The sequence below is a fragment of the Rhincodon typus genome, chromosome 3 (genome assembly GCF_021869965.1).
Source record: "Rhincodon typus isolate 14 chromosome 3, sRhiTyp1.1, whole genome shotgun sequence".
NCBI lineage: Eukaryota > Metazoa > Chordata > Chondrichthyes > Orectolobiformes > Rhincodontidae > Rhincodon > Rhincodon typus.
Window position 1 is genome coordinate 81914033 of NC_063334.1, and position 13045 is coordinate 81927077.

The window sequence follows — 13045 nt, forward strand, 5'->3', positions numbered from 1 at the left end:
TACTATCTCTGTGCAATTTGAGCAGAGTTTGCACATTCTCCCCGTGCCCGAGTGGGTTTCCTCTGGATGCTCTGGTTTCCTCCCACAGTACAGGATCCTGACTTGGGACTATACTGCTGTCCCTTCACTGTCTTTGGGTCAATATCCTGGAACTCCCTTCCAAACAGCACTGTGGATATACCTAAACCTCAAGGACTGTAAAAGTTCAAGACAGCTGCTCACCAGCACCTTCTCATGAACAATGAGGGATAGTCAATAAACTATTGGACTAGGCAGTAATACCTCCATCCCATGAACAAATAAACAAAACTCATCACCTCGGAATAATGAATACCAATTAAAACTACTCTATTATAATAATTTTTATTTACAGATGAACATCCAGAAATAAAACATTTCAACATACTGAAGCAGAACAATAATGAAATAATGGAAGTAGAAGTGCATAGAATGACATTTTTAAGTAATGTACTTCTTCAACTGGTGATGTCTTGTGGTGCAGTAAGAGAGTCTTCAACCCCAACCCATTCTAAAAAGTCTCGTTTCAGGTCCCAGTCCATGGATTGACAGTCACGAAAGGTGCATTCATAGTGTGACCAAACAGTCCTTGTAGAATACACCAATGGCATGTGGAAAGAAAATTAGACCCGAAACCACCACTATTCTTAGCTTCAGCCTACAACAAGGATGCAAACTGCACGTTAACACAGAAACCTGAATGGGAGTCAGTTGGCACAACAGCCATACAGATCAGTCCATAACTGTCAGCTATTACTGTTGCCTGCCAAGGAGTTGCAGCCCTTTGGTCTTTAACTTTGTTTCTTAATACAAAAGGTACTAAGCTTTCAAAATCCTCTAACAGAATGATCTCTCTGACCAATCATACGTGGTTTCAACTTCTCATTTTCATAGTTTATTTGTCTTGCTTTTGTTTTAGGTGACAAGGAATGCCTCCATCTCTTTACCTCAAACCTTGGTAAGGTTTCTACAAGTTTAAGCATTTCCTCATTGAACTTGAGACTTTGACTAGGCATTTTCTGCATCAGAGCCTATATTGGCATTTGAAGTCTCATTTTTAAACTACAGCATCTTAAGTTTATGTGCATGTTCTCTGGAGAGAAGGGTGTGGTACTGCAAGGTCAACTGGGATTATTCAGTCGCCTAGAAGTGACTCACTGGCAGTAGCCCAGGATGGCTAGTGCTCCAGGAAGGCTTAGAGGTCCCTCTTCCACTATCTGCCTGCATGCAGCACTTGACCTGATGCCAGCCTGTGTCCTATTGCTGCTTTAAAGCTGAAAGGTCTCTAATTTACCCTCCTCTCAGCCCTGGGAATTCACTCAATTGCATTTGCCCTCTCTCCATTCTGACTAAATTGGGAAAATCACAACTGTTTCCAACAGTGTGGGCATCTTACCTCCATTTGAGTAAGACGGTGGGATTCAGAAGTCTGCGGAGAAAAAAAACTTAGAAATAGCTAGTCCAGGTAAGGGTGGCAGTTTTCTTCCAAAAAGGACATTGAGAAAATCATTGGTTCACTAGTGACAAAATATTTCCTACTCCAATTCAGTGACAAAATGTTGAAATCAAAATAAACTTTTAATTTAAAACTTTACACTGTGAAGAGAAAATACGCTATAATTCTATTTAAAAGTGGCAGACTTCATCTATATTGTGATCTGTCTGTAACGTGGCCGCACTGTAATTATTTTTTAAAAAAATTTCAGTTCAATAGCACTGATGAATCTTGAATTGTGTAATGTTCAAGGCTTATACAGTACACTCATAGTTGCTTTGGTAACAGGTACTGTACTTTCAGATATTTAAATCCAGGATGCAGCGATTTAACTGCTATTTTATGTGCGCTGTGGCAGTGACATATTTATTTTCTGATATTGACATTGCAGAAAGCTCAGGTGTTATGGTTACTGCTCATTTGCATCAAAATGACGGTCAAGACATCTTGTTTCCTCATTAGTCATTAGCAATTATGGGGAATCAATTGCTAATGAATTGTTGTCATGTGCATGGAAAATCCAAGTCTAAATTTAAAATAGCCAGCCATCCCATCCTCTTCAAGAGTTGTGGCAGAATATTCTAAACTTGCTTCGATGAGGGCAGCTCCAACAACACCCTTGAAACTCATTATGATCCAGGAAAAAGCAGCAAAGTGAAATGACACTTTATTCACTCCCTCCACCATTGTCACACATTAGCAGCAGTGTGCACTTTCCCATCTACATGATTCACTGCAGCAACTTGCCAAAGGTCTTTCAACAGCACCTTCCAGGAGTTCCAAATGACACAGATTTAAGTGTCAATTCAACGAACCTTATTCTCTGTCTAAAAATGGGAGTGATGTAGGAAATGTATATTCACACAGCCACACGTGTAGATTGACAGAGAGACATGAGAAAGAGAAAATTGATATCAAGATTACAATATCATGGCATCAATAAATGAAGTTCACAAATAATTAATTTTTGTATCAGCCTGCAGGATAAGCACAGTAATTAATATGCGCTGAGTCAACACCACCTACTGCTAAAACTTCATACTGTCACTGCCACCTTTCAAAATCAGTGAATCACTTACCAAGCATCAAATCTGTCTCGGCACACATTGCATAGTAAAATGATCTGATGTCCAGGACTTCTTGATTTGTGAAATTGCCAGTACAGTTCTTTGTATATGAGGAATAAAAATCTACAGGATGCATTTCAGAGAAAGAAAGCCATTTTGGAATCCTAATTGAATGATGTTTCACCTGCAATTAAAAGAAAGAAAAGAAGATTAAACTATAAACTCAGAAGTGGATGAAATTAAGAATGAATACTGTGGTTGAATGACATATGAATTTTCTTCAGTTTAATTGTAGTAAAGGTGATCATAAGCTTAATCTCTATCTCATGACATGTAAACAGACATATTTAAATACTTTACGGTAACCATAAAATCTTGTGACGGCAAATGAATTTTTTCAGTGAATTAAATACTAATTCCTACAATGGGACATTTAAAATATGTTCTGATGTTGGCAAAGCATTTGTTAGAAAAGTATGACCAGTTCCTGTTGACGCCATTTTTTAGTGCATAACAAACTGAGCAATATGTGGAGAGGAGAAAACATGTCCATGAATTATGCATCATCACTGCTGCTTGACAAACTGAACAGAAGCTTTATCTACATTCTGCCAATCATGGTTATTGCTATTGTTACCCCTACAAAAATGGGACCACATCATCAACTCTTCCATGCATTTCAGGAAATGGCTGTATTATCACAGCAAATTGAAATTAAATAGATAAGTTTCTGGAAGCTAAAGATGGAGAGACAGGGAGTATGACAGTGTGATAGAGGATCATCTATGATTGTGCTGAATAGTGCAGTGGAATCAATTTGCCAAAAGGTCTACCCCAGGTCCTATGTTCTGTTTCTATGTACCTCACCGCAGAAGATTAATCCATTAATTTCACAGTACAAGGACTGCATTAGTGGGATGATCGAGAGTCACAAAATGTCACTCAAACTTGGACAGCCATAAAAGGAAGAACTGCAAAAAGAAGTTTGTGAAGTCGTTTTTACAAAATAAATCTTACTTGTTCTTTCTTCTTTTAATACAAACATTATTTACTGCTCAATTTCTCTTGCCGTATGTAATTTAATTCATCTTATTTCGATATCCCTCATATTTTTGCTTATTTTTCTGTACCTAAATTTCATTATGGAGGAGATATATTTTTGGACCTGTCCTGCATTTAGGTCCCAGAAATGCCAAAGACCTCACCACGCCATTATCAATTTGGACTTCAGTAACTTATGGCAAAAAAAGGATTGGAGTCAAACAGCAAGGGATGAAAAAAGATCAAACAAAGTCAAACAGCATGCAACAAGCTGGTCTGCTCCAGCTAATTTTGGGTCAACATTTAAAAATCTAATTAGATTTTGTTTAGAGATTGAAACTCAGGAATTGTGAGCACTTGGGGAAGAGTTAATGAAACTAAAAATCTGATATCTGTATATATTATATAGTTGAATTTTATATTATATATATATAATATATAAAAAACCCTTAGAGAGTGAGTTCATTTCAATAATTGCTTGATTAAACTAATCAATTAAAAAATAGGAAGGGTAGGTAACATTCTTCCTAACTTTTTTCTGGAGCGTGAGGCCCCTCTAAAGTTTATGAGCAAGACTGCATGTCACCTGGGAGCAGCTATGAAAAGAGAAAAGGGAATTATTCAACTGTGCAGTTTATCATATTGCTTTGAAACAACCAAACACTAACAGTTCCACATGTATTAAGCTATATTTAGTTCCAATGTTTTAAACAATTCTTAATATAGCAGGACGAGTAATTCAGCCTTGCAAAGTACCTTTTTAAGCCAGTAGGGTGATGTTTTAAATGTGGACCCTCCACATGCTTCTCCCATACTTGGCGTTTGATAGGGATGAGGCAAATTCAGACCCAAGCTCAGAACAAATGGTTGATCCAGCTGCGCTGCTTTGTGTCGAATCCATTTAGTAGCTTTATCTACATTCTGCCAATCATGGTCCATGACTCTCACAGTTGATTCATTACCAGTCAGAACAGTTGTTGGTCTACCTTCCTGTCTGAGCAAGAATTTGACATCCCTTGTCCAGGCTTCTACACGGTTACTGAAGTCAATGAGAGTTATTGTGTAAAACAAAATTATTGATTGTAACAAACAATAACCAAATATCTATCGGCTCTAAATCAGCTTTAGATTCTGATGACTTGCATCCTTGTGTGTTAAAAGGAGTGGTCACAGAGAAAGTAGTTTTATTTTCTTTATTCATTCATGGGATGAGGGTGTCGCTGGTTAGACAGCATTTATTGCCCATCCCTAATTACCCAAAGGGCAGTTAGGAGTCAACCACATTGCTGTGGGTCTGGAGTCACATGTAGGCCAAACCAGGTAAGGATGGCAGTTTCCTTCCCTAAAGGACATTAGTGAACCAGATCGGGTTTTTCCTGACAATCGTCATGGTCATCATTAAATATCTGGAATTAAGAACTCATTGAATTCAAATTCCACCATCTGCCGTGGCCAGATTTGAACCCGGGTCTCTAGAACGTTATCTGGGTCTCTGGATCAACAGTCCAGCGATAATACCACTAGGACATAGCCTCCCTAAATGAATTGGTTGTTTGGGTAGAGACAGAGGTCAAGACCAGCAATTTAGAAAAACGACTATCATTTAGAAAAGAATGGAGTCCATTATCAAATACATAGTAGCAGGATATTTAGAAAATCCAAATATTATTCAGGCAGTTGCTTTATCAATAACAAGATCAGAAGTTACTGGAGAAACTCAGCAGGTCTGACAGCATTTGTGGAGAGAAAGCAAGGTGAACATCTTGAATCCAGTGACCTTCTTCATTAATGACCTTGCCTCCATCATAAGGTCAGACTGCAAGACCAGAAAATTAGGAATAGGAGTTAGGCCTTTTAGCCCCTTGAGCCTGTAACACCATTCAGTAGGATCATGAATGATCCAACATTCCCCATGTTCACTTTCCTGCACTTTCCCCATAACCTTGATTCTCCTACTGATCAAGAATCTAACTCATTTTAAAATTTACACAAACACTCTGCCCACACCGCTCCCTTTGGCAAGGAGTTCCAAAGACTCTCACCCTTAGAAGAAATTCTTCCTCATCCCAGTCGGGATATAGACTGATGATTGTACAATGATCCACACCATTGGTGACTCTTCAGATACTGAATCAGGTCAGCTCCATATGCATGGATAACATCCATGCTTGGGCTGACAAGTGACAGGTAACATTTGCACCACAGGCATCCTCAAGAAGACAATCTAATGATCGCTCATTGACAAACAACAGCATTACAATTAAATGCCTGACAATCAACATTCTGGGGTTACCACTGACCAGAAACTGAATTGGACTAACAAGGCAAGATGGCAGCAGGGTACGTCACTCCATTTGGAGCTCCATTCTGCTCACCAGTTCCCTTTCTTTTTCTCTTCTTCCTCTCCCTCCTCTCTGTAGTAATTCTATCGACACTTCTCCCTGCCCTTTTAACTACCTATCTAAGGAGCTGGGTCGCAACTGGGATCCATCTGGCGGGAGTTGAACATGCGGACCGTCTCCTATAGTGATATTGGATTGAGAGTGGGCCGGAGCGATGTTGGGAGATCAGGCCGGTGAGGCAGCGGCAGCAAGAGCAGTCTGATGAGGCAGTGGCAGTCAGTGACATGAGCAGGTCGGTGAGGTATGGCAGTCGGTGGCATAAGCGGGCCCGTAACGCGGCAGCAGCCAGCGACATGAGCAGGCCAGTGAGGTGGTGACAGCGGCGAAAGCAGGCCTTTTTCATGGCAGCAGTGGCAGCCCCCTGGGTATCCTGGCGATTGGAGCAGCGCCTGCACCATTGTGGAGATGGGTCTTTGCACTCTGAGATCTGGACTTTTTCTTTCTTTCTTGCTTACCTTTGGCTCTGTTAAAATCTTTTAATTCTGGTTTTTGTAACCAAGTGGGCACGAGTGAATGGCATTGTAATTATGTATTCCTACACTTAGTATACGTGATAGATAAATAGATAAATATTAAACACTGTAGCTAGAAGAGCAGCTCAGAAACTTGGAATTCTGGCATGAATAACTCAACTTTCATCTCCAAAATGCCTGTTCACCACCTACAAGGCAGAAGCCAGTGTTACGAAAGAATAATCTCACTTGTTCAGTGGGGTGAACTTTCAACAATACTTGAAGTTCAACATCATCCAGGGAAAAACAAAAGTGCAACTGATTAATCAGTGATGCACAGTAGCAGCAATGCGTACCATGTACAAGATGTGCCACGGCAACTCACAAAGATTCCTTGACAACACCTTCTGAACCTGTGACGTCTACCAAAGAGAAGTGAGATAGAGCATAGGAACATCAGCACCGCAAGATCCCCTCAACGTCCTAGAAATCCCTTTCTGACAGTACAGCCAGTGTACCTACACCGCAAGGTCTGCGGTTCGACAGCCACTCACTGCTACCTTCTCAAGAGCAATTAGAGATGGACAATAAATACTAGGCTAGCCAGCAATGCCCACATTTAATGAATAACTATTTAAAAAAACGTACATCCTCGGAAGGGTGATTTTGCACTTTCATAGATTTAACCAAGTTGAATTGCAGAAAAAATGTGTTCCAGATGCATTTTACACCTTGCATATTCTGTTGCAGTACAAATGGAATTAACAAATCATGTATTATTTATGACCAGTGGGAGATGCAGCTGGCTGCAATTTAAAGATTTTGTTCTCTTTTTTAAGAAAGACGGTCTTGATTCTAAAGAGAAGGAAAGCTAACATTAATTCTCCCCCCCAAAAAAAGTTTCCTACCTTACAGAGTGGTGTCCAGAAGTATAATCAGTTTTTCCATATACCTTTGTATAATAACCGTATTTCTGCAGGATTTTCATCCAGGTGGGGTAATCATGGTTCAGGCACTTGTAATTATTCCAGGATTCCGTTAAATGAACAAACCGGCCACTCCACAAGGCTTAATAAAAAAAAAAGGGCTCTAATCATAAATCTTCTTAAGTTGGCAATGATGAAAAGCTAGAAATTAATGAAGAAAGTGATTGTCTGCCAAGACTACATCATAGGAACATGAGAAATGTGTACAGAAAAAGCTAGAGAAACTCAGCACGAGTTGTTTCTCTCTCCACAGATGCTGCCAGAGTTGTTTCTCCCACCAGAGATGCTGTCAAACCTGCTGAGTTTTTCCAGCATTTTGTTTGTTTTTAGAATTTGATAGACAACTGGTTTAGCCACTGCCCACCAGATTTGACTGCTACTTACAAAAACAAAATCTACCAGGTCCTATTCCTATCTGCAGAAACATCATGGAATGCGAAGGTAACCCAAAATCTTTTCTCAGCCATAGACCATTTTTCTAAATGCTTCTTTTTCCTGTTCCCTCCACCCTCAGCACCACATGGTTTGTTACTAATATAAAGACCACCCATCAAGTGCCTCTGTCACTTACCTCCTTTCCTTTAGCCCAGATGACTAAACTATTTTCACGATTCTACTCCTTGCCCAGACCTTGTACGCACACATTTCCCTCCTATTCCTCCTCTTGACCATTCTGAGCTTATCTCGTTCATGTGACCAACTTCCTGTTTTCTTAACCCTATTCTGACGGAACTGCTGGACATCCAAGTTCTGCTCCTGATCCTCAAGTTAGCTGTAATTGTAAATGGTCTTCTGTCTTCAGGCATTGCCCCTTACATGTTTAAAACTACTGTCATCACTTATATTCACAAAAAAAGCCAACCTTTGATAGGTCTGATCTTGGAAATTACTGTCCCTCCTTCAACCTTTCCTGCCTTTTCAAAATCCTTGAATGTTTGTTATCACCTTCAAAATCCATCCCCAGCTCCATCCAGGAACTCCGTGTTGGCTCTCTCCAATCTGATTTTAGCCCCTATCATTATTGAAATGGCGCAGTGCCTCAAATAGCACTTGTTAAAGGATAGGACGGCGAGGTAAATTGAATCTTTTCTTCTATCTGTAAACAAGGTCATTTTTAAATTTTTGTTTATTTCTTTCACTTTTTGCAAAACCCTTTCCAAAGCTTCTGCTTGTAAAGTCCATTTTCATTTTAATATGACCTGAAATAAACTCCCTGTAAGATTTGAAACAAATCTTAAAACCATAAGATGTAGCAACAGAAGTGGGCCATTAAGTCCTTTGAGTTAGCTCCACCATTCAATTTGACCATAGCTGTTCTGATAATTCTCAACTCCACCTTCCTGCTTTAACTGCTAACTCTTGATTCCTTTGATGATTAGAAATCTACTGACCTCAGACTTCTGTGCACATAATGACTCAGCCCTCTGTTGTTAACAATTCTACGGACTCACCACCTTCCATAAGAAAAATCCTTCTCATCTCTGCGTAACTCCTGAGATAATGCATTCTGGCCTAAGACTCTCTCAGAAAGGAAAGCAAGCTCTCTGCATCCACTCTATCAAGCTCCCTCAGAATCTTAAACATTTCAAAAATGTTGCCATATATTTTTCTAAACTCCAATGATTACAGGCCCAACCTACTCAACATCTCCTCATAAGAAAGTCCTTCCATTCTAAAGATTAACCTTGTGAAACTTCTGTCATCTAAGTCATTAATATTGGAAATAAATGCGACCCCAGCACTGAACCCTGGAGTACTTGAGTTACAGTTCACCATCCCTAAAATACTCCCTTTAGCACAACTCTGTCCTCTATTAGATAGCTAATCTTCTGTCTATGCTAATATACTACCCCAACACCGTGGACTCTTAAGCAGTCTTGTGTACTGTACTTAGTCAAATGCCTTTTGGAAATCCTAATATATTACATCAACTGATCCCAGTTTATCTACCCAGGTTGTTGCCTCCTTAAAGAACTGTTAATCCGGTATAATTACCCCTTCATGAAACCATGCTAATTCTACTCAATTTTCACATGCATTTCTAAATGCTGTAATATATCATTTCTAATAGACTCTATCACTTGGCCAAAGACAGATGTTCAGTAACTGGCTACCTTCCTTTTTGAATAAGGGTATTGCGTTGTCAGTTTTCCAGTCTACTGGGACTGGCCCAGAATCTAAGCATTCTTGGATGATTACCACTTGTGCATCCACCATTTCTGCAGTTACATTCTTTAACATGTGAGGACCCAACACATCAGGTCCAGGGGAGATATTGGCCTTTAGCCCTTTTAGTTACCAGAATACATTTTTCTCTTGTGATAGTTTGTGTACCTATTTCCTCCCCAGCAACCTTTAGTCCCCCAATTATTTACTATATTTGGAAGGCAATTAATTTTCTCTACCAATGCAAAGTATTTGTTTAATTCATGGCATTTCTTGGCTCCCCAACATTATTTCCCCAGCTTCATGCTCTAAGGGGATTGTGTTTACAGTTGCCTCTCTCTTCCTTTTATATACTAAAAGCAGTTCTTGTTGTCTGTTTTTGTGTTGCTTGCTAGCTTCCCTGAGTTTATTTTCTTGCTTTTTTTGAGCGATCATTTGTTGGTTTTTAAAACTTTCCTAATTCTTCGATTTGCCACATTATATGTTTTTTCTTTCAATTTGATACTGTCCTTAATTTCCCTGCTTATTCATGATCAAAGTATCTTTTTTCTAGGATCCTTATTCCTCACTGAGATACATTTTTTGAGTCATGATATTCTTTTTGAAAACATCTGCCATTTGTTCTGCTAAACTACTTGTCTAGTCCACTCCAGCCAACTTTGTCCTTATTTCTGTGTAATTGCCCTTACTTAAGGTTATCATAATTTTTTCCAACCCTCGTTTCTCATGCTCAAATCAAATGCTAGATCCTACCATGTTATGGTCACAGTTTCCTGGGGGATCTTTTATTCACAGATCATTTATTAAACTTACCACATTACATACTATCAAATCCAACATAACTTGATCCCAGGTAGGATCCAGAACATATTATTTGAGGAAACTATCCCAAATACACTATGAATTCTTCCTTGTGATTACTTCTGCTGATTTGATTTGCCCAATCTAAAAGAACATGAAAGTCACCCAAAATTAGTGTGCTGCCTTTCCTTTTTCATATGCCCTCATTATCTTCTGATTTATTCTCTGTCCTAGAGAATAGCATTCCAAGATGGAGGTGGCAGGGTTGGCAGCATTTGACTCCTGAATGAAGGGCTTGACTGCTCTTGGCTCATGTGGCGGGTTAGCCACATGTACATGGCTTCATCGCTGTCTTTCCAGCTCAGTAACTTTTTTTGTGTTTCGGTTGTCTTAGGGTCTCCTCCAGGAGGCCGGGGCCCCATGGATCTCCATCCCTATCCATCTTGGGTGGTGGCATCAGAAGACGAGCCGAGACTTGTTGGTCAATTCAGAACCAGGACCAGTGAGCTGATGCCCAGCATGGGAGGTGGTGCAGGACCTGCGCAGCATGACCACCTCCAGCTCGGAGGTGGCAGACGCAGAAGCAATGGCTCTGGTGGCAGCAGAAAAGGAGCATATTGCCAAAACGCTGGGGATGATATCAGATGGCGGCAACTAGAGGAGCAGTGAGAGAGTGAAGGCTGAGAGAGGGAAGGACATTGGTGACGCCTCTTCTGGAATCTATTTCTGGTCACCCTATTATAAGAAGTATATTGGAGAGGATTCAGAAAAGATTTACCAGGGTATTGCTGGGAATGGAAGATTTGAGTTATAAAACTAGGCTGGCAAGACTAGGTCTTTTTCCACTGGAGTGTAGAAGATTGAGCTATAAGCCTTACTGAGGTTTATAAAATCATGAGGGGCATAGATAAAGTGAATGACAAAGGTGGGGGAGTTCAAAACTAGGGAACATATTTTCAAGGTGAGAGGAGAAAGATTTAAAAGGGACCTGGGGAGCAACTTCTTCAGACAGAGGGTAGTTCGTATACGGAATATTCTACCAGAGGAAGTAGTTACATTTAAAAGGCATTTGGATAGGTACATGAATAGGAAAGGTTTAAAGGGATAAGGGCCAAATGCAGAACTACAGGCCCTCAGTTTTTCTGTCTCCAACAGACCCATCCAGTCACCCCCCCTTCCCTCACCGCCAATAGTCTCCTCTGCCTCTCCAAACTAGTCCTCACCCTCAGTAACTTTTCCTTCGCGAGGGGTAACTTTTTTTTTTATACACAGTTCATGTGTGGAATGAACTGCCAGAGAAAGTGGTCGAAGGAGGTACGGTTACAACATTTAAAAGACATTTGAATAAGTTCATGCATAGCAAACGTTTAGAGGATTATGGGCCAAACACAGGCAGGTGGGACTAGTTTAGTTTGGGAACATGGTCGGCATGGACTGGTTGGACCAAAGGGCCTACTTATGTGCTGTACGACTATGAACTTTTGAGGAGAAAACAGAGTTAACGTTTCGGGTCCGGTGACCCGAAAGTTCTGGGGAAGGGTCACCGGACCCAAAACGTTAACTCTGTTTTCTCCTCCATAGATGCTGCCAGACCTGCTGAGCTTTTCCAGCAACTTTGTTTTTGTTACTGATTTACAGCATCTGCAGTTCTTTTGGTTTTTATGAACTTCTGAGGCTGTTTCATTTTTAAGTGATATCAATTTAATATTAATTTACTCCATATTTTACCCATTGTACAATTTATTCAAGTAATTTATTCTGTAATCCAAGATGGCACCAGAACATGGTGATATTATCCGCTTTTCACTGCATCCAGGTACAAATGACAGTATTAAATAAATCTAACTCTAAATCTAACAGCTGGTCTGCGGTCTATAGACTACTCCCACCAGAGTCTTCATCCCTTTGTTATTTCTTACCTCTCCCATTTGGATTCTGTATCACCCAATCAAAGATCATTTCTTGCCAATGTACTAATTCCATTTCATAATAACAAAGTCACTCCACCACCCTTCCCTTCTGTCTGTCCTTTAAAAAGATCTCATACTCCTGAATATTTAGTTACCAGCTTTAATTTCCTTGAAACCATGTCTCCATATGAATACAAGATCATACCCATTAACCTATATTTGTGTTGCTAATTCATTTATTTTGTTCCAAATGCCATGCACATTCACATAATTTTGCCCTTTCGCCAATTTTCCCCCTTTGTCCATGGCTTTTGCTTTTATGTACTCTGTACCTCCTGTCCCATTCTGGATACTGCTGTCAATATAGTGGCCCTGAAATGCTGCCATATTCTTTTGCTTTGCAAGCCTACATTTCTCCTCCACTTCACTGTACCCACCACCCCCCCAACTCCTGAACTCTCCCCACAATTAGTTTAAAGGTCACTCAATTGCTCCAGTTATTAGGTTTGCCAGGACAGCAGTCCCAGCATGATTTACGTAAAGCCCCCTGACTGGAACACTTCCCCTCTACTCTAATATTGGTGCCAGTGCCCCAAGAACTGAAACCCACTGCAATCTTTAAGGCATACACATAACTCCTTGATTTTATTTACACTATGCTAATTTACCAATGGCTCACTGTAATCATGAAATTATCACCGTAGAGG

The 13045-nt window shown here is 40.1% G+C and overlaps 1 protein-coding gene across 2 annotated transcripts in view; it reads right to left on the minus strand.

The window, feature by feature from the left end:
* The window catches only part of arsk (arylsulfatase family, member K), a 49083-nt gene that overhangs the window by 20835 nt on the left and 15203 nt on the right, over positions 1-13045 (minus strand). For both annotated transcript variants that reach the window (XM_020512837.2, XM_048595156.1), the window contains exons 3-5: positions 7384-7543; positions 4378-4660; positions 2593-2764 (exon numbers count right to left, since the gene is read on the minus strand). In XM_020512837.2, coding sequence (XP_020368426.1) covers positions 2593-2764; positions 4378-4660; positions 7384-7543 — 615 coding nt within the window. The remainder of the gene's footprint in view (positions 1-2592; positions 2765-4377; positions 4661-7383; positions 7544-13045) is intronic.